Below are 25989 nucleotides of genomic sequence, written 5' to 3' on the forward strand. Positions count from 1 at the left end.
ACAGAAAAAGCCACACCTATGGTAGTTACAGGCTTGCCAAGAGATGACTCAATTTTATGACCTCTTGCAGCTGTATGGAGACAATACAGTAAAAGTTTTCTGAAACGCCCAGGTAGGATCTGACTGGATGCAGAATCTAGATTAGTATGGGCTGGTATGCAAGAAACAGGAGCAATGACACACCTCACTTGTCCCATGTTTCTACAAATACTGGAGCATGATCAAAGGGACTCCCAACCTGAGCACTGATTTTAAAGTGAAAAACATTTAGAAGAAAAGGCATAGAATATAGAACAATACAGCACAGAACAGGCCTTCATGGTAAATATCTGTAAGACAAAAAAAGCATAATGCAGTAATTGAAATGTAGATAGAGTTAAGAACAAAAAGAGAAATGCTACCACTGAAAAGTATCAGACATATTTCAAAAACTCTCTCCTAAAAGATCAGAAATGATTGGATTTCCCATTTAACTCGCACGCACAATCTATCAGAGAAAGCATCCGTTAAAAAAATAGATTTGGCTTGAAACTGCTGAACATATGTATGTCAGGATTATTGAGGCTTTCAACATATTGTAATATAGCCTCAAAATGTTTTGAAAGACTTAATTTACAACATCTGTACCAATGCCTCAACTCACATTAGGTGTCAGCCTTGGCTCAACAGTAGCACTAGTAGTTTAGAGTAAGAAGGTTGTGTTTGAACCTCATCCAGGACTTGAGAGTAGAGTCCAGTAAAAGGGGTGAGATGCCATCATTGAAATATGAATTTAAACAGAGACATATGTGCCCTTTCACGTGGATATAGAAAATCTCATGGAGTTCTCCTGATGGCATCCAAAATAATATTTAATCCCTCAACCAAAACCATCAAAAACAGATCTACTGCTTCTTTCTCCCATGCTGATGGTATTTCCCTAAATTATAATGACTACACTTAAATAAAACATAGAAATTGGAGGAAGCCATTTGGCCGCTCGAGCCTACTCCATCCTATTATTATCATTGTTGATCACATTACTCAGGAACCTGTTCCCGCTTTCCCCCATATCCTTTAATCATTTAGCCCCAAGAACTATATCAAACTCCTTCTTGAAAACATACAATGTTTTGGCCTCAACTGATTTCTAAGGTGGCGAATTCCACAGGCTCACCACTCTATTTCTCCTAATCTCAGTCCTAAATGGTCTACCCCGTATCCTTATAGACTGTGACCCCTAGATCTGGACTAGGGGTACCCTGTCTAGTCCTGTTAGAATTTTATAGGTTTGCATGAGATCCCACCCCATTCTTCTAAACCCCAACAAATATAATCCCCTTACCGACTCAATCTGTCCTCATACATCAGTCCCGCCATCCCAGGAATAAGTCTGGTAAACCTTTGCTGCCCTCTGTAGCAAGTACATCCTTCCTCAGCACACTTCATTCCAGGTGTGGTCTCACCAGGGACCTGCATAATTGCAACAAAACATCCCTGCTCCTGTACTTGTATCCTCTCGCTATGAAGGGCAACATACCATTTGAAATCTTTACCGCCTGCTGCACCTACGTGTTTACTTTCAGCGACTGTGTACAAGGACACCCAGGTCTCGCAGCACATTTCCCTATCTCAATCTATAGCCATTTCAGATAATAATCTGCTTTCCTGTTTTTTGCTAACAAAGTGGATAACCTCACATTTATCCACATTATACTGCACCTGCCATGTATTTGCCCACTAGCTCAACTCGTCTCAATCACAATGAAGCATCTCTGCATTCACCTCACAGTTCATTCTCCCACTCAGCTTTGGTGTCATCTGCAAATTTGGAGATATTGCGTTTAGTTCCCTCATCTAAATCATTAATAGACCTATTTATTCCTACTTTGTCTGTCAACCAGTTTTCAATCCATCTCAATACACTACCCACAATCCCATGTGCTTTCATTTTTCATGCTAATCTCCTACGTGGGATTTTGTCTAAGGCCTTCTGAAAGTCCAAATACATCCACAGGTTCCCCCTACTGAACTCGTGGTTACATCCCCAAGAATGCCAGCAGATTTGTCAAGCAGCAGACATTGTCAGATTCTGCCATTGTTTTCCAAGTGTTCTACTATTAATACTTTTATAATGACTCTAGCATTTTCCCCACTATAGACGTCATGTTGACTGGGTCTATATTTTCCTGTTTACGCACTACCTCCCTTTTTCAAAAATATGTTTATTCAAGAAATTTTCCATTTTGCAACATACACACAAGACAATCATCTTTATATAGATATTCCCACCAACCAATCCCATCTTTCCCTTATTTATCAACCCACCCCCCCATCATTTGCTGATGACTACCAATTCTTAAAGGAATTAAACGGCCTGAACCTCGAATAGAACCGCTGCTCCGACCCTCTAATGGTGAACTTGATTTTTTTCTAGGTGTAAAATCTCACAGGTCCCCAACCATGTTAATGCCCTAGGCGGCTCAGACGCCCTCCACCTACTATCAGCGAGGCAAAGGACAAGGCATCAGCTGTCTTCCCCTCCTGCAGCCCCAGCTCGCCCAGTACCCCAAAGATCTCCACCCCAGGACACGGTACTACCCTAACTTGTGAAGGTTCTGACATAGCCTCAAAGAAGGAAGCCTACATCTCCAGCGTTAAGGCAGGACCAAACATACAAGTTGTTCAGAGCCGCACCCCCCCTCCCCCCCAAACAGTGCCTGCACCTAACCACCACCCCGGAAAGAACCCACTAATCATGTGCGCCCTTTGCACCACCTTAAACTGAATCAGACTCAGTCGTGCACACAAGGAGGTAGAAATTACCTTGTGTGAAGCCTCACTCCAGTTCCCCCCACTTCTTCCATTTTCCCTTTACCTCCTCCAGAGGGCCCTCTCCATTAACTGCCCATAAATATCCGATATCCTATCTTCCCAAGGACCTTATCCATCAGAGAAGGGGAGGCAGCTGAGGAAACATAGAGAGTTCCTCTATGCCCTGCAACCTGGGGGAGTCTTACCCGCGCACACAAAAGTAGAGATCAGCTTCTTAACCCGACCAAAATTGACTCAGGCAAAAACCTGGTGCTATGGGCCAGGATTTAGAGAACCCCAAAGTGTATCATACAGTTCACAACTTTTAAAAGATTGTGGGGTGGGGAGCACTCTACAGTTGTAGTACATCAGAAATGGAAAAGTATTTTTTAAAGCAAATTAATGTTTATTTCATGAGATCAAGTTAACCTTTTTAAAACATAGTGAACATCTTGGCAACCATGAATTCAAATACAACCCCCAAAGACTACAACACTAAGTAAACCTTTAAGCTTTCCTTTTTAACATCCATATTGTCATAATATACACCAGTATATCATGGTGTAGACACACACTGATGGACACACACAGGGACCAATCAACATGCACAAACACTGCAGCCAATCACCAGTTAGAGTACACACACTATAAAGGCAGAGGTTCCCGCTCATTCTGGGTGCTGCCTCTGAGTGTAACAGGAACTTATTCAGCCCAGCACAGACTCACACCACGTGCTGAGAGAATCAACTGGTTCGGACAAGGCTTAGGTCTCTAGTTTAAGTTAGCATCAATTAGACCCACAGTCATCGTGTGTTAGTTAGTTAGAAGTTAGTTAATAAAATTGAGTTGAACCTTCATCAGTGTTGGAAGTGTCTGTTCATCTCTCACGTCTACACTAGCCAACACTTCACATATGACTTAAAAACAAAACCTTTATCAGAAGGGCATCAGGTTATTAAAGTCACTACTGAAAACATTTATAATTCTGAATGCACCAAATGATCAAGAGATAGTCTTTTGATGGCAGAGAGAACAGCAGCACACCTGCTTGGTCTGGCTTCAGCTCCAACACTGAAAACAAAACTAAAACACACCCTGCAGCAAACAGCCTAAAACCAAAGTAAAAAGCTGACAGACAGCCCAGCTCCACCAACTCTCTGACAACACTGCAGTAGTAAACACCCATTTCTTAAAGGTACTCTCACGACAGATATTTATATCCATACCCATTTATAAACACCATTTCTTAAAGGTACTCCCACATGACACCTTCCCCCAGAAAACAAACCATCAACTTCAAAATGGTTTCATTTTTCACTATCATTTAAGAAATACACACAGTGTATATACTTTATTCTTTCAAAAAACAACACAAACAAATAGGTAAAATAATATTAGTCCATTTTTTTCGTTCTTCTTCCTCCAACTGAAATCCTTCTTTTTTTTTTAAATAATTTTTATTGAAAATTTTGAATTTATACAACAATAACGCTCCATAGTAAAATACCAAAAATAACAATAATATTAACAATCATAAACATTTGCCCCACCCCCATGCACAACACAGCATTTTAACAACAACGCAAATTAACACAATATAAAGTTACAGAATAGAAACTACAATAAGGAACACCCCCCCCGCCCGGGTTGCTGCTGCTATTGACCAAGATACCTATCTTTGAGCCAGGAAGTCCAGAAAAGGCTGCCATCGTTTATAGAACCCTTGTATTGATCCTCTCAGGGCAAATTTGACCCTTTCCAGTTTTATAAATCCCGCCATGTCACTGATCCAGGTCTCCATACTTGGGGGCCTTGCATCCTTCCACTGTAGCAGAATCCTTCGACCGGCTACCAGGGACGCAAAGGCCAGGACACCGGCCTCTTTCGCCTCCTGCACTCCCGGCTCTACCGCAACTCCAAAGATCGCGAGTCCCCACCCTGGTTTGACCCTGGATCCAACCACCCTCGACACCGTCCCCGCCACCCCCTTCCAGAATTCTTCCAGTGCTGGGCATGCCCAGAACATATGGCCGTGGTTCGCTGGACTCCCCGAACATCTGGTGCACCTATCCTCACACCCAAAGAACCTACTCATCCTAGTCCCGGACATGTGGGCCCCGGTGCAGCACCTTAAATTGGATGAGACTAAGCCTCGCACATGAGGAGGAAGAGTTGACTCTCTCCAAGGCATCCGCCCAAGTCCCGTCCTCTATCTGCTCCCCGAGTTCCTCCTCCCATTTAGCCCTCCGCTCCTCCACTGACGACTCCTCCACCTCCTGCATTACCTTATAGATGTCAGACACCTTCCCCTCTCCGACCCACACCCCTGAAAGCACTCTGTCCATCGTCCCCTGCGAGGGCAGCAAAGGGAATCCCTCTACCTGTCGCCTAGCAAACGCCTTCACCTGCAAGTATCTGAACATGTTCCCTTGGGGAAGGCCAAATTTATCTTCCAGTTCCCCCAGGCCCGCAAACCTCCCACCAATAAACAGGTCCCTCAATTTGCTGATGCCCGCCCTTTGCCACCCCCTAAATCCCCCATCCTTGTTCCCCGGGATGAACAGATGGTTGCCACCCAGTGGAGCCTCCATCGAGCCCCCTGTTTCCCCCCTATGCCGCCTCCACTGTCCCCAGATTCTTAGGGTCGCCGCCACCACCGGGCTCGTGGTAAACCTCTTAGGGGAGAGCGGCAACGGCGCCGTTACCATGGCACCCAGGCTCGTACCTCTACATGACGCCATCTCCATTCTTTTCCACGCCGCCCCTCCCCCCTCCATCACCCATTTACGCACCATTGACACATTGGCCGCCCAATAGTACCCCAGAAGGTTGGGCAGCACCAGCCCGCCTCTATCCCTCCCTCGCTCCAGGAACACCCTCTTCACTCTCGGAGTCCCATGCGCCCACACAAAGCTCAGAATACTGCTAGTCACTCTCCTAAAGAAGGCCCTGGGGATAAAGATGGGCAGGAACTGAAATCCTTCTTAATTGACAGTCTGTTTGAACAAGAAGGTCCTTGCATGATCCGTCCATTTCTCTACGCCTAGGCATTTCTCTTTAACGTCAGATACTTCAGTTCAATCTGATCACAGAGTCCCTTGTAATTCTCCACCACAGGAGCATTGGTTATCACAGCTTTCAGGCACTCAAATGCCTGTTGACACTCAGCTGTCCACTGAAATTTTGACTTTTCTTCAGCAAGTCCATCATTGAGCAATCACGCTACAAAACTTTTGCCCAAATTTTTGATCAAATCCACTCATGCAAACAAATTGCATTATTTCCCTTTGTCTCGAGGGTATTGAAAACTCCTCCAGGAAAGTGACGGGCTTTTCCAAATTCACGTTTGGCTAGTTTATCACCAAACCCGCCTCCTGAAGTCGATCAAATAACTCCATCAGATTTTTGGCTGAAAATTACCAGATCACAGAACATAGAACATTACAGCGCAGTACAGGCCCTTCGGCCCACGATGTTGCACCGTCCTGTGATACCCTTCTAAAGTCCCTCTACACTATTCCCTTATCGTCCATATGGCTATCCAATGACCATTTGAATGCGTTTAGTGTTGGCGAGTCCACTACTGTTGCAGGCAGGGCATTCCATGCCCTTACTACTCTGATTAAAGAACCTACCTCTGACATCTGTCCTATATCTATCTCCCCTCAATTTAAAGCTATGTCCCCTCGTGCTGGACATCACCATCCAAGGAAAAAGGCTCTCGATGTCCACCCTATCTAATCCTCTGATCATCTTGTATGCCTCAATTAAGTCCCATCTTAACCTTCTTCTCTCTAACGAAAACAGCCTCAAGTCCTTCAGCCTTTCCTCATATGATCTTCCCTCCATACCAGGCAACATTCGTGTAAATCTCCTCTGTACCCTTTCCAATGCTTCCACATCCTTCCTATAATGTGGCGACCAGAACTGCACACAATACTCCAAATGCGGCCGCACCAGAGTTTTGTACAACTGCAACATGACCTCATGGCTCCGAAACTCAATTCCTCTACCAATAAAAGCTAACGCCTTCTTAACAACCCTCTCAACCTGGGTGGCAACTTTCAGGGATCTATGGACATGGACACCGAGATCTCTCTGCTCATCCACACTACCAAGAATCTTACCATTAGCCCAGTACTCTGTCTTCCTGTTATTCCTTCCAAAATGAATCACCTCACACTTTGCTGCATTAAATTCCATTTGCCACCTGTCAGCCCAGCTCTGCAGCTTATCTATGTCCCTCTGTAACTTGTAACATCCTTCTGCACTGTCCACAACTCCACCGACTTTAGTGTCATCTGCAAATTTACTCACCCATCCTTCTACGCCCTCCTCCAGGTCATTTATAAAAATGACAAACAGCAGTGGCCCCAAAACAGATCCTTGTGGGACACCACTAGTAACTGGACACCAGTCAGAGCATTTCCCATCAACCACCACTCTTTGTCTTCTAGCAGCTAGCCAATTTCTGATCCAAACTGCTAAATCACCCTGAATCCCATGCTTCTGTATTTTCTGCAATAGCCTACCGTGGGGAACCTTATCAAACGCTTTACTGAAATCCATATACACCACATCAACTGCTTTACCCTCATCCACCTATTTGGTCACCTTCTCGAAGAACTCAATGAGGTTTGTGAGGCACGACCTACCCTTCACAAAACCGATCGTCGATGTATATCGCACAATTGGGTAATCCTGGAACGACTTTGTTAGTTAACCGTTTTTCATGCCAAATGGCATAACTCTGAATTGGTATAGACCATCTGGAGTCACAAAAGCTGAAATCTCCTTCGCCCTTTCGGATAACGGTACCTGCCAGTAACCTTTATGTACATCCACTTTGGAAATAAAAGCTGATTGTCCGACTTTCTCAATGCAATCATCCAAACGTGGGGTAGGATAAGACTCCGTTCTTGTAACTGCATTAACCTTTCTATAGTCCACACACAACCATTGGGTACCGTCTGGATAAGGTACCATCACTATAGGCAAGCTCCATTGGCTGCAGACCACTTCAATTAGGCCATTTTTAAGCATACTCAATCTCTTTGATAACCTGTGCCAAATTTAAAGGGTTAGGTCTGTATGGATGTTGTTTGATTGGAACAGCATTTCCCACATCTACATCATGTATATCCATTTTAGCACTTCCCAATTTATCTCCACAAATATGCCCATGTGATCTCAATAACTCTTTCAGGTCAGTCCGTTTTTCCTCTGGAAGGTTAGTCAGCAATTTATCCCAATTCTTAAGAACAGCCTCGTTTTCCAATTTAATTGGAGGTATGTCAAATTCAGTCATCTGGATTTGGTTTGCCACTGAGTTAGAAACATTAAAACCTCCTCCTTTTTCTCTCCTTCCATTTCAAAACATATTCACATGACACATTCGGTGAGTTTACCTTCTATCCGGCGTTTTTACCACATAATTCCCCTCATTTAATTTCCTTTCAATCTGATACGGTCCACAAAACCTTGCTTTTAAAGGTTCACCTACCACTTCAGTTTCGTGAGAGAGAGAGAGAGAGAGAGAGAGAGAGAGAGAGAGAGAGAGAGAGAGAGAGAGAGAGAGAGAGAGAGAGAGAGAGAGAGAGAGAGAGAGGAGAGAGGAGAGCGCGAGCCGTGGAGCAGCTTGGGAACAGGTAAGTGATAGATATTCTGCTGAGTGATCCGACTTTTGGGGGGGGGGGGGGGGGGGGGGGGGGGACGGGACTGAAGAGTGACGTCACAGAAAAGCTGTGACCTGATAGGGAATCTGCACTAAATTTAAAAATTAAACATTCCTAAACTAATTAAACATAATTATGTAATTACTTAATCATAATTTAGAGGGGTATCTAAGCCAGAGATTGGAGGGTTCTGTATTTAGCTTTTACATTTATAGTAGAAATCTAGTGCTAGGAAACATATAGCTAACAGTAACTTTAGTAAATTAAATTTTAAAAATTTGATAATTAATTAACAAAATGTCAATTAGAGGGGTGCAGTGCTCTGACCTGTGAGATTTGGCAGGTCCGGAAGGCTTCCAGCGTTCTGGATGGCTTCATCTGCAGCAAGTGCACCCAACTGGAGCTCCTCACAGACCGCATGGTTCGGTTGGAGCAGCAGTTGGATGCACTTAGGAGCATGCAGGTAGCGGAAAGCATCATAGATAGCAGTTATATAAATGTGGTCACACGCAAGGTGCAGGCAGAGAGATGGGTGACCACCAGAAGGAGCAGGCAGTCAGTGCAGAAATCCCCTGTGGTTATCCCCCTCTCGAACAGGTATACCCCTTTGGATACTGTCGGGGGGAATAGCCTATCAGGGGAAAACAGCAGCAGCCAGAGCAGTGGCACCATGGCTGGCTCTGATGTTCAAAGCGCAGAAGAGCAATAGTCACAGGTGACTCTATAGTCAGGGGCTCAGATAGGCACTTCTGTGGACGTGAAAGAGACTCCAGGATGGTATGTTGCCTCCAAGGGTCCAGGATGTCTCAGAACAGGTAGCGGGCATCCTGAAGGGAGAGGGCAAACAGACAGAGGTCGTGGTACATATTGGTACTAACGACATAGGCAGGAAGGGGGATGAGGTCCTGCAGCAGGAGTTCAGGGAGCTAGGCAGAAAGTTAAAAGACAGGACCTCAAGGGTTGTAATCTCGGGTTTACTCCCTGTGCCACATGCCAGTGAGGCTAGAAATAGGAAGATAGAGCAGCTAAACACATGGCTAAACAGCTGGTGTGGGAGGGTGTGTTTCAGTTATCTGGACCACAGAGCTTTTCCGGGGTATGTGTGGCCTGTGTAAGAAGGACGGGTTGCATCTAAACTGGAGAGGCATAAATATCCTGGCCGCGAGGTTTGCAAGTGTCACACGGCAGGGTTTAAACTAGTATGACAGGGCGAGAGCAATAGGTCAGAAGGTGAAAAACTTGAGGGAGAACTAGAAAATAGGGCCACTATGGCTCTGAAGAAGAGCAGACAGGGCGATGTTGCTGAAAACAGCGGGACTGGTGGCCTGAAGTGCATATGTTTTAATGCAAGTAAAACAGGTAAGTCAGATGAACTTAGAGCTTGGATTAGTACTCGGAACTATGATGTTGTTGTCATTACAGAGACCTGGTTGAGGGAAGGACAGGATTGGCAGCTAAACATTCCAGGATTTAGATGTTTCAGGGGGGATAGAGTATACCCTCAAGAGTATTGAGAGTCAGAGAGATCTAGGTGTACAGGTCCACAGGTCACTGAAAGGGGGCAACACAGGTGGAGAAGGTAGTCAAGAAGGTTCGCATTCATTGGCCAGGGCAGTGGGTATAAAATTTGGCACGTCATGTTGCAGCTGTATAGAACCTTAGTTCGGCCACACTTGGAGTATAGTGTTCAATTCTGGTCGCCACACTACCAGAGGAAGTGGAGGCTTTAGAGAGGATGTAGAAGAGATTTACCAGGATGTTGCCTGGTATGGAGGGCATTAGCTATGAGGAGAAGTTGAATAAACTTGGTTTGTTCTCACTGGAACAAAGAAGGTTGAGGGGCGACCTGATAGAGGTCTACAAAATTATGAGGGGCATAGACAGAGTGGATAGTCAGAAACTTTTTCCCAGGGTAGAGGGGTCAATTACTAGGGGGCATAGGTTTAATGTGCGAGGGGCAAGATTTAGAGGAGATGTGCGAGGCAAGTATTTTTTACACAGAGGGTAATGGGTGCCTGGAACTCGTTGCCGGAGGAGGTGATGGTAGCAGGGACGATAGGGCTTTTAAGGGGCATCTTGAGAAATACATGAATAGGATGGAAATAGATGAATATGGACCCCAGAAGTGTAGAAGATTTTAGTTTAGACAGGCAGCATGGTCGGCGCAGGCTTGGAGGACCGAAGGGCCTGTTTCTTTGTTCTTCTTTATTCTTTGTTCACTGGGTAACAACACTAAAACTTTATCTCCACTGGCAAAACCATGAACTTTGGATTTCTTGTCCGCTACCCATTTCATCATATTTTGTGCAACTTTTAAACGTTGTCTAGCCAATTCACCTGCTCTATTTAATCGTTCCCTAAAATTTGACACGTAATCCAATAATGTAATTTCTGATTTCTCACTCACCAATTTTTCCTTAATCAATTTAAGTGGTCCTCTTACCTCATGACCAAAAATTACTTCAAAAGGACTAAATTTGATGACACATCAGGTGCATCCCTAATTGCAAACAGTAAGAATGGAATTCCTTTATCCCAATCCTCTGGATAATCTTGACAATAAACCTTCAACATTGCCTTTAATGTCTGATGCCACCTTTCTAATGCTCCCTGCGATTCTGGATGGTACGCAGACAATTTAAATTGTTTTATTCCTAAACTAGCCATAACTTCTTTGACTAACCTGGAGGTCAAATTTTATCCTTGATCTGATTGTATTTCTCTGGGTAGTCCATATAAGTGAAGAATTTAAGTAACTCCTCCACAATCTTTTTAGCTGTAATATTATGTACTGTAGTGACCCCTGGAAACCTAGTAGACACATCCATTATGGTCAAAAGATATCGATTCCCACTTTTTGTTTTAGGAAGCGGTCCTACGCAATCAATTAGGGCCCTTGTAAAAGGTTCTTCAAATGCTGGAATGTGTACTAAGGGAGCTGGTTTTATCACTGCTGGAGGGTTCCCTATCACTTGACATGTGTGACATGATTGACAACATTTTACTACATCTTTATGTAGTCCAGACCAATAAAAATGTTTTTGTATTTTAGCTTGAGTTTTCCTTATTCCCAAATGACCTCCCACTGGTACCTCATGTGCAACTCGCAACACCTCCATTCTATACCCTACCGGCAATACTACTTGATGAACTTCTGCCCACTTTTCATCCACCTGCATATGTAAAGGTCTCCATTTTCTCATCAAGACATTACTTTTACGGTAATAACACTCTGGAATACACTCAGATTCCTCTTCAGTGTATGCTTTCTGATACATCAGTTTTATTTCTATATCTTTTTGTTGTAACTCCGCCAATTTTCCTGAACTAAAAATATCCGCCTCACTTCCACTTGTTCTTTTCCAACCAACAGATCAAAAATTGTTTCTTCATCTTTATCTTCACTCTCTGATATCTCCTTTTGTTTTAACCTGTGACTTTGCAACCTTGTTACTACACAATCTGGAAAATTTCCAGGATATTCCTCCTTCAACACTTCAGTTGTCTGATTTTCCACTGACTTATCAACCACAGTAGGCATCACTCCCACCTGTGATCCAGCTATATCATTCCCAAAGATAAACTGTATTCTTGGACAAGATAGTTTCTCTATTACTCCTACTACCACTTCACCACTGGACTTTCCAACCGTACCTTATTATAATTGAACACTACTCCTCTCACCCTGAATTCTAGATATTACCACCTTTTCTGGCAACATTCTTCCCAAACTACATAACTCTCATCTCGTACCATTAAAGATTGACTAGCTCCCGTATCTCTTAAAATTGTGACTTCTTTACCTGTTCCTCCTGATACACGAGTGAACTTTACCCACACAAGTAAATTCTTTAAAGAGATCTGGCACCTTATCAATCGCCTCTTGATCAAGCTGTACAATCTTTTGCACCTCCTTCACTTCACTTGCACCTGTACAACTTTCACAAACCCCACTGTCAAATCCTGTTTTACCACATTAGCCTTCCCAATGCTTTTCTTCAACCATCAACCACCAACATTGTGACTTTACATGGCCTGGTTTATTACAGTGAAAACATTTAAAACTTTTCATGTCTCTTCCACCCTCCTGGATTTATTTTTTAATCTGAGGTACACTTTCCTTATTATCTCCCATCAGATCACCTTTACTTTTACCACTTGAGTATTTCTCATGTCCCCAGTTTCTATCCCTCAGGAAATGATGTCGGAAACCAAGCTTTGATTTATGAACTAATTCATAATCATCTGCCATTTCTGCTGCTAATCTTGCAGTTTTAACCCTCTGCTCTTCCACATAAATTCGCATTACATCAGAAATTGAATTTTCTAACTCCTCCAAAAGTATAATTTCTCTGAGAGCTTCAGACGTTTGATCTATTTTCAAAGCCTTTATCCACCTATCAATATCACTCTGTTTGATCCTTTCAAACTCCATGTATGTTTGAGCAAATTGCTAAACCTTTATCTGTCGGCTTCAGGCACTAGTTCATATGCACCCAAGATGGATTTTTTTCACCTCCTCATACGTTCCAGATACCTCCTCCGATAGTGATCCAATAACTTCACTAGCCCTACCTATCAGATTTGTTTGAATCAGTAATACCCACATGTCCTGTGGCCATTTCATTTGTTTAGCTACCTTCTCAAATGAAATGAAAAAGGCTTCTACCTCCTTCTCAAGCCTTGGCAATGCTTGGACATATTTAAATAGACTCCCACCAAGCCTTTGACTTTGATGCTCTTTCTCACTATCCTCATCACTATCCTTCAACTGTACGTTTCCCTTTACGTCTGCCAATTTTAACTGACTGTCACGTTTCATGGCCATTTTCTGAAGTTCAAACTCTCTCTCTTTATCTTTTTCCCTGATCTGTATCTTCCTTTCTCTTTCTTTTTGTTCTGCTAGGGCTATTCTTTCTGTTTTCCTTTCTTCTCTCTTTTTCCTCTCTCTCTCTGTTTTGTATTCAAGCTGCTTTAATTCTTTCTCATGTTCCATTTGTTTAATTCGTAACTGAATTTTTGCTATTTCCAATGAGTCAAACTGTATCTCAGGCAACTTTAAATGCTTAGCCACCGCCATAATTACCTCATCTTTTCGCATTTTGTTAGGTAATGTTAACTGCAATGATTTTGCCAAATCTAACAGTCTGCTTTTATTCTCTAACCGTAAGGTACTGCGTGTGACCGTCTCCATCCACAAAAACTTCAGAGCCTCTGAAAGAGCCATTGTCCACAACACACTTCCTACTTAAACTGAAATACCACACCTGAAAAGCAACCACAATATGCCCACCCCTCACTGTCTTTAAGTTCACTAAGCCAATCCAATAGATAGACTTTTATCCCCCTCCAGCCCCCATTTTGTTATGGGCCAGGGTTTGGAGAACCCCAAAGTGTATCATGGAGTTTACCTGACCCACAACTTTTACTAGATTGTGGTATGGGGAGCACACGGCCCACGCTAGACATGGTACAGCAGAAATGGAAAAGTATTTTTTATAGCAAAACAATGTTTATTCTATGAACTCAAGTTAACCTTTTTAAAACATAGTGAATATCTTAGTAACCATTAATTGAAATACAACCCCCAAATACTACAACACTAAGTAAACCTTTAAGCTTTCCTTTTTAACATCCATATGACTTAAAAACAAAATCTTTATCAGAAGCACATCAGGTTAAAGTCACTACTGAAAAAATTTACAAATCTGAATTCATCAAATGGTCTGGCTTCAGCTCCAACACTGAAAACAAAACTAAAACACACCCTGCAGCAAACAGCCTAAAACCAAAGTAAAAAGCTGACAGACAGCCCAGCTCCACCAACTCTCTAACAACACTGCTGTAGTAAACACCCATTTCTTAAAGGTACTCTCACGACTGATATTTATATACATACCCACCAATGATAACTGGAGGGCCTCCCACCTTTTTAAATCCGCCTATACCCAGTCTACTAGACTAGCCAGGTTCAACTTGTATTCTCAGATATCTAAAACTACACATGGCTTGTCGAAACTGCTATCTCTCCAGATCATCCCCCCTTCCCCAGAGGTTCACCGGAAACACCTCACTCTTGCCCATATTCAATATATATCCTGAAAAGGAATCAAACTTCCTTAATACCTCCATTATCTTTCTGTGAGGGTCTGTGACATACAGCAGTGAGTCGTCCACCTAAGGGGACACCCGATGCTCCCTACCACCCCTCCATATAGCTTCCGCCACGTCGACATCCCAAGAGCGATAGCCAACGGCTCAATAGCTAAAGCGAAAAGTAACAGGGCAAATGGACATCCCTATTTAGTACCCCTATACAACTGAATGCATTTGTGCGAACGCTCGCAGTGGGGGCCCTGTACAACAGCGTAATCCATTAAATGCACCTCGGTCCAAAGCCAAACCGCCCTAGTACCTCAAAAGGTACCCCACTCCACGCAGTCGAATGTTTTCACCATGCCCATGAGATATTATCTCCGGCTCGGCCCTGATGAGTGCGACACTACCACATTCAATAGTCTCCTAATGTTGGCCAACAATTGCCAGCCCTTAACAAACCTCGTCTGAACCTTGGAAATTAAGCCCCGCAGGCACCCCTCCAAGCGAGTCGCCAACACCTTTGTCAGCTATATGGCCTGATATGACTCACACTCCATGGGATCATTGTCCTTCTTCAGGATTAAGGAAATGGCAGCCTGTGCCAATGTGGCCAGAAGCTCCAACCGGGAAAATGAATCGTTAAACATCTCCAGCAGATATGGCCTCAGTTCTGCCACAAATATTTTGCAGAATTCCACTAGGAATCCATCCGTGTCTATGCCTTCCCAGACTGCATAGGGCAGATAAATTTCACAATTTATTCCAGCCCGAGCGGAGCCTCCAGTCCTTGCACTTTGTCCTTCTCCTCCACTCGAAAATCTAATCCATTCCAAAAACTTTGCCATAGTCGAGCCTTCCTCTGGAGGTTCAGACCTGTACAAACCCTGGTAAAAAAAAGGTCTCAAATGCCCTGTTCACCTTTTCTGGATCAGAGATCAATCTTCCCCAGAGTTCCTATTTCGCTTGGAGGGGTGCCTGCGGGGCTTAATTTCCAAGGTTCAGACGAGGTTTGTTAAGGGATGGCAATTGTTGGCCAACATTAGGAGACTCCTGAACGTGGTAATGTCGCCCTCATCAGGGCCGAGCTGGAGCTAATATCTCCATGGGCATGGTGAAAACATTCGACTGCGTGGAGTGGGGTACCTTTTGAGGTACTGGGGCAGTTTGGCTTTGGACCGAGGTGCATTTCATGGATTACGCTGTTGTACAGGACCCCCACTGCGAGCGTTCGCACAAATGCATTAAGCTTGGGGTACTTTCCATTCCTATCTCTTGCGAGGCCACCTGCTGTCGCAACTGGTGCGCCAATAAATGGCTGATCTTCTTCCCATACTCATAAAGCGTCCCTCTCGCATCACGAAGCTGGCTGACCGCTTGCCCCGGCAACACCAACTGAAACTCCATCTGGAGCTTCCGCCTCTCCTTCCAACAATTCTATTGTTGGGGTAGCAGAGGGTCCACTGCCAGAACAGATTCCACCAACCTTTCCCATTCCACCCTCCCAGTGAGATTTATTCGAAAATAATCCAAACGTGGAAGATGAGACCCCCCTCATTCTTATTAAACACCACATAGTTTGTACGGTCCTAGATGAGAGCCTATGTCTATTGCTGTAGGGAGAATTCATCTCTCTGTTAGTTAGGGGCATTTTCTCTTTAGCTATACGGTAAGTTACCATGTAGGAGGCTAAATGCCATTCAATGTAACATTTCTGCTGAGGACTTCATTTAACTTCTCACTGTATCCTTTGAAAAAAAATCAAGGAGTTTGTCCTTGCTTAAGACTTCAAATGCTTTTGAACACACATGGGCTTCGCATCTTGATTTGCATTGGTATAATTAATAAATTCATACCTTAAAAAAATGATCTTTATCCTGCTTTGTGCCTGATTTCAGCTTCTTCTTCATGGGTCGTTCACCAGAGGCCCTGGAGCTCACAACAACACTGCTTTGTCCTGCGTGGATTCTCCTGAGCCACTCTCTCTAGCAGGTTTAGTTGTGAGATCCTGGCCTGTTTCTGTTTACGGTCCTCTCTTCCTTATTATGAAACCATCCATTTTAAATTATTCAGTCCTGTTGCTTGCTTGCTTGCTGTTAACAAAATGAAGGAATCACTCGCACGTCCAGAGCATATGATGGCAGCGTTTCCAACTCATGAACTGTTTCTGCCATTGCTTCAACAGAAAGACTGGATTGACTTAAAAAAAAACTTCTGGGTCAGCGCACCGACGTCAGGAGGAGACAGTCTTTCCCGTTGTGCTCCGGGCCTGCGCACTGCTGATTGGGCACGCCTGCGTGGGATGGCCACCATTTTAAAACCCGGTCACAGCCGGTGTTTTTAGAACCTGACTGCAGGCGTTGGCACTACTTCCTGAGATCAGAGAATGCTGCGGCGCATGGCCCCGCAACCCTCCCGACACCCGCCGGTGACCTACCTAAGGGTTGCAACCCTGACTTTGAAAATGACGGCTTTAAAACACCAAATAAAAAACATACCCCAAATGAAGGGTTACAGACATAACAAACATGAGAACATACAAGTGAAAAAAACTCCATTGCACAGGTGAAACCACCCACTGCATTCAAATTTCCCTCAGTCCATGCTCCTTAACAAAGTTATTCGCCTCTTTTGTAATAATCTATATTATTGTCACAAGTAGGCTTACATTAACACTGCAATGACGTTACTGTGAAAATCCCCTAGGCGCCACATTCCGGCACCTGTTTGGGTACACCGAGGGAGAATTAAGAATGTCCAAATCACATAAGAAGTAAGTCTTTCGGGACTTGTGGGAGGAAACTGGAGCACCCAGAGGAAATCCACACAGACACAGGGAGAACGTCAGACTCTGCACAGACAGTGACCCAAGTGGGAAACGAACATGGGACCCTGGTGCTGTGAAGCAATAGTGCTAACCACTGTGCTGCCGTGCCGCCCTTCCAGCGTATCGAAATAATAGTCTCGGTCTCCAAACATGACCCACAGATGAGCCAGATCCACCACCCCACACCTCACTTTGTTCCTACAGCCACTTTGGCCTTATTAACCTTGCTCACTTTTTCACTAGTTCTGCCCCCACATCTTGGTAAATTCGGACAGTGTGGCCTTCCTCACGTGCTTCCTTCGCCCACCTCAGGATGTTTTCCTTGCTAAGTGCTTGTGGAGTCAGGCTATGATCGCCCGTGACAGCTCCTTAGATCTGGGCTTCTGTCGCAACAACCAGTCAGCCAGGCCCTCTTTGGAGGGCGTGTGAAAACCACCACTAGCACCCCCCCCCAGCTGCCCAAACATCCTTGCCATAGTCCATGGCGTCCGTACCTTCTGGCAGCCCGATGATACTTAAATTCTGGCGTCTGCCACGATTCTTCAGGTCGTTGATCTTGACCGTCAATATTTTCTGCCCCTCCGCTAACACCTCCACTTTCAAGAAGGCATCCCAATCGTCATGATCCGAAGCCATGTTGTCCAACTCGATCCGATCATCATAGAACATAGAACAGTACAGCATAGAACAGGCCCTTCGGCCCTCGATGTTGTGCCGAGCCATGATCACCTTACTCAAACCCACGTATACCCGTAACCCAACAACCCCCCCCCTTAACCTTACCTTTTTTTTAGGACACTACGGGCAATTTAGCATGGCCAATCCACCTAACCCGCACATCATGTACGAGACCGTCTCCTCCAACTTCTGGATCATTGAACTCTGCGCCTCCAATCGCTCTTCCACCCTGTCCAGAACTGCCCAAATTGGCCAGTCACCTTTGCCTGATCATCTGTGACCGCCTGCCTCTGCTTTCAAAACCTCTCCGTCAAAAATTCCACTAAACTCTCAGTTGCCCACTGAGGAGACAACAATGATGCAGAGGCTTCTATCATTTTCTCCACTCTTTTGGCATGCAGGCCTTCGGAGTCCGATGGAGACCCTTCATTCGACACATTCACGTATTAGCCTGCAGGCATCCTACACCGGACGGGAACTCCAAACTCTTCAACCATACCACTTTTTCACTGCACAGCACCAGCTAAATGGGCCAAAAGCCAAATCCCCAGACAGGAGCCACCTAATGTGTGACCGCTCACTTCATGGCTGCCATCAAAATTCTCTCCTTCACATTTTCAATAGTGGGGTTACATCAGCTGCCCTCCAATTTGTCGAACTGTTCCAGAGTCTATAGAATCTTGGAACATGACCACCAATGCATTCACTATTTCTAGGGATTCACTATTTCTAGGGTCATTTCCTTATGTACTCTGGGATGTAGATTATTAGGCCCTGGGGATTCATCGGCCTTCAATCTTATCAATTTCCCTACTAATACAGATTTTCTTCAATTCCTCACTCTCACTAAACCCCATGTTCCCCAACATTTCTGGTACATTTTTTGTGTACTCCTTTGTGAAGACAGAACCAAAGTATGTATTTAGTTGGTCAGTCATTTCTTTGTTTCTCATTATAAATTCTCCTGTTTCTGACATGGTTGGCAGGAAACACATTGGGACATTGGGTGGGGAAAGGCATTCTAACCACAAGGTCTTCTTCCTCACACTCCTTTCCAGCAAATGAGCCTTACAGGATCAGCCTCATGATTTGCACGGTACCATTTAAGGGCATGGAAGATATATAAAATGTAATGATTCCGTTATTAAATCATGGGCCTGAAAGCTGTGCAAATCTCAGATAAGCATGCAGAATACAATCAGCCACAAAAGCGGGACAAGCTCATATGACAAACCGAGATCATTTGTAATGTGAAGAAACCCACTGTATGCAAGAAGGTCCTGGAGACTATTATTACAAACCCAGATCTGACCCCAACAGTGGCTAGAATACTGGATTGAAACCCCAATAATTTGGTCCATTTTATAAGACTATGCAGAAAGAATGATTTGCTCGAAGAGTGATTACATAATGAAATAGGGATTTGGTATCTTTAAAACTAAACTTTATTATGAATACATTAAACTCTAACTTCACACCCGAAGAGAACAGCTTACAATTACTCCTTAAATGCTACTACTCAATTCCCCATTAAACAAGACAAGAAACATGCAGCTCTCAAATAACTTAAAATCAGCATGACATAGAATAAAAGCAAATGACTGGACGCTGGAATCTGAAACCAAAAAGAAAATGGTGGAAAGTCTCAGCAGGCTTTTCTTCTTTATGGCATAGAATAATACTTACAGAACAGGTTTGAACTCCAGTCAGAATCCCTTCAGACTGGCTGAATATCTTCAACTAGCAGCTTCAACTGGTTTGTTTCTTCCTTGTCTTAGACAAGACTGCTCTGCTAAATATTTTTAGAACTATGCTACTGGGAGAAAATTGTGCTTTTACTTGTGGTCAAAACAAAGGTTGCCAGATCAGACTTCAACTCTTCTCCAAAACTTTCTAAAAAGGTCTCTCTGAATCAATTAGTTCCATCCAGCAGTGACATCATCTCCCCAAGCTAAAAAAACAAATCAACTCTCCAGGGACTTCCCCAGTCACACCACAGTGCATTAGACCCAGTCTGAAAAAACACATTCCTATGGTCAATTTTACCCTCCGTCTCTCAAAAAGTTCCCAGGCCCTGCAAAACAGGATATATTTTTTTAAAAATACATTACCAGGGTGGCACGGTGGCTCAGGTTAGCACTGTGCCTCACGGTGCCTGGACCTAGGTTCGACCCCGGGACCGGGTCACTGTCCGTGTGGAGTTTGCACATTCTCTCCGTGTGGGCGTGGGTCTCATACCCACAGCACAAAGATGTGCAGGGTAGGTGGATTGGCCGCGCTAAATTGCCCCTTAATTGGGAAAAAAGAATTGGGTACTGTAAATTTAAAAATAAAAACACACGACTATTGCAGTCGAACACAATGTAACCCCAGTCTTTTAACCCTTAAATTGCCCAAGACTTACATAAGAACATAAGAACTAGGAGCAGGAGTAGGCCATCTGGCCCCTCGAGCCTGCTCCGCCATTCAATTAGATCATGGCTGATCTTTTGTGGACTCAGCTCCACTTTCCGGCCCGAACACCATAACCCTTAATCCCTTTATTCTTCAAAAAACTATCTATCTTTACCTTAAAAACATGTAATGAAGGAGCCTCAACTGCTTCACTGGGCAAGGAATTCCATAGATTCACAACCCTTTGGGTGAAGAAGTTCCTCCTAAACTCAGTCCTAAATCTACTTCCCCTTATTTTGAGGCTATGTCCCCTAGTTCTGCTTTCACCCGCCAGTGGAAACAACCTGCCCGCATCTATCCTATCTATTCCCTTCATAATTTTAAATGTTTCTATAAGATCCCCCCTCATCCTTCTAAATTCCAACGAATACAGTCCCAGTCTACTCAACCTCTCCTCATAATCCAACCCCTTCAGCTCTGGGATTGACCTAGTGAATCTCCTCTGCACACCCTCCAGCGCCAGTACGTCCTTTCTCAAGTAAGGAGACCAAAACTGAACACAATACTCCAGGTGTGGCCACACTAACACCTTATACAATTGCAACATAACCTCCCTAGTCTTAAACTCCATCCCTCTAGCAATGAAGGACAAAATTCCATTTGCCTTCTTAATCACCTGTTGCACTTGTAAACCAACCTTCTGTGACTCATGCACTAGCACACCCAAGTCTCTCTGAACAGCGGCATGCTTTAATATTTTATTGTTTAAATAATAATCCCGTTTGCTGTTATTCCTGCCAAAATGGATAACCTCACATTTGTCAACATTGTATTACATCTGCCAGACCCTAGCCCATTTACTTAACCTATCCAAATCCCTCTGCAGACTTCCAGTATCCTCTGCACTTTTCGCTTTACCACTCATCTTAGTGTCATCTGTAAACTTGGACACATTGCCCGTGGTCCCCAACTCCAAATCATCTATGTAAATTGTGAACAATTGTGGGCCCAACACGGATCCCTGAGGGACACCACTAGCTACTGATTGCCAACCAGAGAAACACGCATTTATCCCAACTCTTTGCTTTCTATTAATTAACCAATCCTCTATCCATGCTACTACTTTACCCTTAATGCCATGCATCTTTATCTTATGCAACAACCTTTTGTGTGGCACCTTGTCAAAGGCTTTCTGGAAATCCAGATATACCACATCCATCGGCTCCCCGTTATATATTGCACTGGTAATGTCCTCAAATAATTCCACTAAATTAGTTAGGCATGACCTGCCCTTTACGAACCCATGCTGCGTCTGCCCAATGGGACAATTTCTATCCAGATGCCTCGCAATTTCTTCCTTGATGATAGATTCCAGCATCTTCCCTACTACCGAAGTTAAGGTCACTGGCCTATAATTTTCTCCTTTCTGCCTACCTCCTTTTTTAAACAGTGGCGTCACGTTTGCCAATTTCCAATCCACCGGGACCACCCCAGAGTCTAGTGTATTTCGGTAAATTATCACTAGTGCATCTGCAATTTCCCTAGCCATCTCTTTTAGCACTCTGGGATGCATTCCATCAGGGCCAGGAGACTTGTCTACCTTTAGCCCCATTAGCTTGCCCATCACTCCCTCCTTAGTGATAACAATCCTCTCAAGGTCCTCACCTGTCATAGCCTCATTTCTATCAGTCGCTGGCATGTTATTTATGTCTTCCACTGTGAAGACCGACCCAAAAAACCTGTTCAGTTCCTCAGCCATTTCCTCATTTCCCATTATTAAAACTTCCTTCTCATCCTCTAAAGGACCAATATTTACCTTAGCCACTCTTTTTTGTCTTATATATTTGTAAAAACTTTTACTGTCTGTTTTTATATTCTGAGCAAGTTTACTCTCATACTCTATCTTACTCTTCTTTATAGCTTTTTTTTAGTAGCTTTCTGTTGCCCCCTAAAGACTTCCCAGTCCTCTAATCTCCCAGCAATCTTTGCCACTTTATATGCTTTTTCCTTCAATTTGATACTCTCCCTTATTTCCTTAGATATCCACGGTCGATTTTCCCTCTTTCTTCCGTCCTTCCTTTTTGTTGGTATAAACCTTTGCTGAGCACTGTGAAAAATCGCTTGGAAGGTTCTCCACTGTTCCACCATAAAGTCTTAGCTCCCAGTCTACCTTAGCTAGTTCTTCTCTCATCCCCTTGTAATCTCCTTTGTTTAAACACAAAACACTAGTATTTGATTTTACTTTCTCACCCTCCATCTGTATTTTAAATTCCACCATATTGTGATCGCTCCTTCCGAGAGGATCCCTAACTATGAGATCATGAATCAATCCTGTCTCATTACACAGGACAAGATCTAGGGCCGCTTGTTCCCTCGTAGGTTCCATTACATACTGTTCTAGGAAACTATCGCGGATACATTCTATAAACTCCTCCTCAAGATTGCCTCGACCGACCTGGTTAAACCAATCGACATGTAGATTAAAATCCCCCATGATAACTGCTGTACCATTTCTACATGCATCAGTTATTTCTTTGTTTATCGCCTGCCCCACCATATCGTTACTATTTGGTGGCCGATAGACTACTCCTATCAGTGACTTTTTCGCCTTACTATTCCTGATATCCTCCCAAATGGATTCAACCTTATCCTCCATAGCACCGATGTCATCCCTTACTATTGCCCGGATGTCATCCTTAAATAACAGAGCAACACCACCTCCCTTACCATCCACTCTGTCCTTCCGAATAGTTTGATACCCTCGGATATTTAACTCCCAGTCGTGACCATCCTTTAACCATGTTTCAGTAATGGCCACTAAATCATAGTCATTTACGATGATTTGTGCCATCAACTCATTTACTTTATTCCGAATACTACGAGCATTCAGGTAAAGTACACTTATGTTGGTTTTTTTACCTCTGTTTTGAATCTTAACATCTCCAGTTTTAGTCCTTTTAGTATTACTGGGCCTATTCACTGAGCTCCCCTCAGTCACTGTACCTTGTACTGTCGCCCTTTTAGATATTTGACTGTGTCTTCTCTGCCTTGCACTTTTGCCCTTACTTCCTTTTGCTTCTGTCCCTGTTTTACTACCTTCCAACTTCCTGCATCGCTTCCCATCCCCCTGCCACATTAGTTTAAACCCTCCCCAACAGCTCTAGAAAACACCCCCCCAAGGACATCGGTTCCAGTCCTGCCCAGGTGCAGACCGTCCGGTTTGTACTGGTCCCACCTCCCCCAGAACCGGTCCCAATGCCCCAGGAATTTGAATCCCTCCCTCTTGCACCATCTCTCGAGCCACGCATTCATCCTATCTATCCTGACATTCCTACTCTGACTAGCTCGTGGCACTGGTAGCAATCCTGAGATTACTACCTTTGAGGTCCTACTTTTTAGTTTAACTCCTAACTCCCTGAATTCCGCTTGTAGGACCTCATCCCGTTTTTTACCTATATCGTTGGTGCCTATGTGCACCACGACAGCTGGCTGTTCACCCTCTTCCCCCCCCCCCCCCCCCCCAAGAATGTCCTGCAGCCGCTCCGAGACATCCTTGACCCTTGCACCAGGGAGGCAACATACCATCCTGGAGTCTCGATTGCGTCCACAGAACCGCCTGTCTATTCCCCTTACGATCGAGTCCCCTATCACGATAGCCCTGCCATTTTTCTTCCTGCCCTGCTGTGCAGCAGAGCCAGCCACGGTGCCATGAACCTGGCTGCTGCTGCCTTCCCCTGGTGAGCCATCTCCCTCAACAGTATCCAAAGCGGTATATCTGTTTTGCAGGGAGATGACCGCAGGGGACACCTGCACTGCCTTCCTACTCTTGCTCTTTCTTTTGGTCACCCATTTTCTATCTCCCTCAGTAACCTTCACCTGCGGTGTGACCAACTCGCTAAACGTACTATCCACGACCTCCTCAGCATCGTGGATGCTCCAAAGGGAGTCCATCCGCAGCTCCAGAGCCGTCAAGCGGTCTAACAAGAGCTGCAACTGAACACACTTCTTGCACGTGAAGGAGCCAGGGACAGTGGACGTGTCCCTGAGCTCCCACATCGCACACGAGGAGCATGACACAGGTCTGGGATCTCCTGCCATGTCTTAAACCCTTGGTAAACTTAAACAACTAGAATTTCAAAATATAAATAAATAAATTAGACAATGAAAAGAAAAAGAGAGACTACTTACCAGTCACTTACCAGGGTTAAAAAGCACCTCCTCACACTCTGCACCGAATTACCAAGTTTCAATCCCCACTTAGAATACAATATTCCCAAACTCTTCCATTCATCACACTATGATCAGTATACACACCCATCCCCCAGCCACACTACTACAAACTTGTTGACAGTTCCACCTATGCCTACATTCAGATTGCTGTTAACCAAGGGCAGTAAATTGTTTCTTAGAATAATCTGCATTTCTTTCAAATATTCTTGAATTTTACGTTGCTAACTTGAGGAAATCCTCACTTTGCAAGTGTAACAAATTACCTGTACTTACATCCTCAATTATTATGGAAAATGAACTTGCATAATTATTACATTGCATTCATCATCAAAACAAGAGTTTACCAAGTGCAAACAAACAATAATAAACATTTTCAAAATAAGAGTACAAATTGAAATTTGCATACTTACTAACTGCAACTATCCCAAGTCTTTTAACCTGTTAAATAACAAAATTCTACATTAGTGCTCGTTATTATTGATTTCAACATGAATATTGATATACAAATGAAGCAGTCAATGCTAACTAAACTTGTCAAAGTATTTCAGAATGGAAAACTAACTTATGCAGTATATCATTGAAATGACTATATTTGCATGAAAATTACTGCAGTTTTTGTGGTGAAAGTACTAATGCTGTCGGTCAGAAAGTCCAGAATTTTGACCCAGCCACAATAAATGGTGATACATGTCCAAGCCAGTGATTTGGAGAGGAACTCGGCAGTTTTAAGCAGTGTTCTCATGCACCTGCTATCTTTCATCAACGTGATAGATGTTGCAGGATTGGGAGGCACTGCCGAAGAAACTCTGCCAAGTTGCATCCCATGCTGGTGGATGGAGCATCGAACAGTTAGACTGCTTTGTTGCAGATCGTTTTGACCTTTTGAATGTTGTTGGAGTTACATACATCCAGTCAAGTGAAGAGTACGCCAACACTCCCCTGACTCGTGATTTGTAGGAGGTGCTGAAGATTTAGTGAGTCACGAGGTGAATGACTGGTTTCAGAGCACCCAGTCGTTGACTTGCTCTGAGCACCCCAACTGAGAGCTCCGTTTTTAGTAAATAGTGATTTCAAGGATGCGAATGGTGGGGGATTTGCTGATGGTACTGATACCAGATTTTTACTGTAAAATCTTTAAAACTGATGTAACCTGGCCTCATTTGAATTCAAAATTTCAAACTACCACAGTGGGATGTAAACTCACAATCTCTACAAGACCCAGGAAGACCCTGCCAGCACCCCAAATGCAACATAATCATCCCCAAAGCAGAGGAGACCCCAGGCAGGAACCGAAAC

At 44.0% G+C, this 25989-nt stretch overlaps 1 protein-coding gene across 2 annotated transcripts in view; it reads right to left on the minus strand.

The window, feature by feature from the left end:
• Positions 1–25989, minus strand: part of wdr36 (WD repeat domain 36) — a 183264-nt gene that overhangs the window by 149230 nt on the left and 8045 nt on the right. For both annotated transcript variants that reach the window (XM_038805121.1, XM_038805120.1), the window contains exon 2: positions 25104–25131. Coding sequence is in view for 1 of the 2 variants with exons in the window: in XM_038805120.1 (XP_038661048.1) it covers positions 25104–25131 (28 nt within the window). In the remaining variant the exon portion in view is untranslated. The remainder of the gene's footprint in view (positions 1–25103; positions 25132–25989) is intronic.

This window comes from Scyliorhinus canicula, chromosome 8, assembly GCF_902713615.1.
Source record: "Scyliorhinus canicula chromosome 8, sScyCan1.1, whole genome shotgun sequence".
Lineage (NCBI taxonomy): Eukaryota > Metazoa > Chordata > Chondrichthyes > Carcharhiniformes > Scyliorhinidae > Scyliorhinus > Scyliorhinus canicula.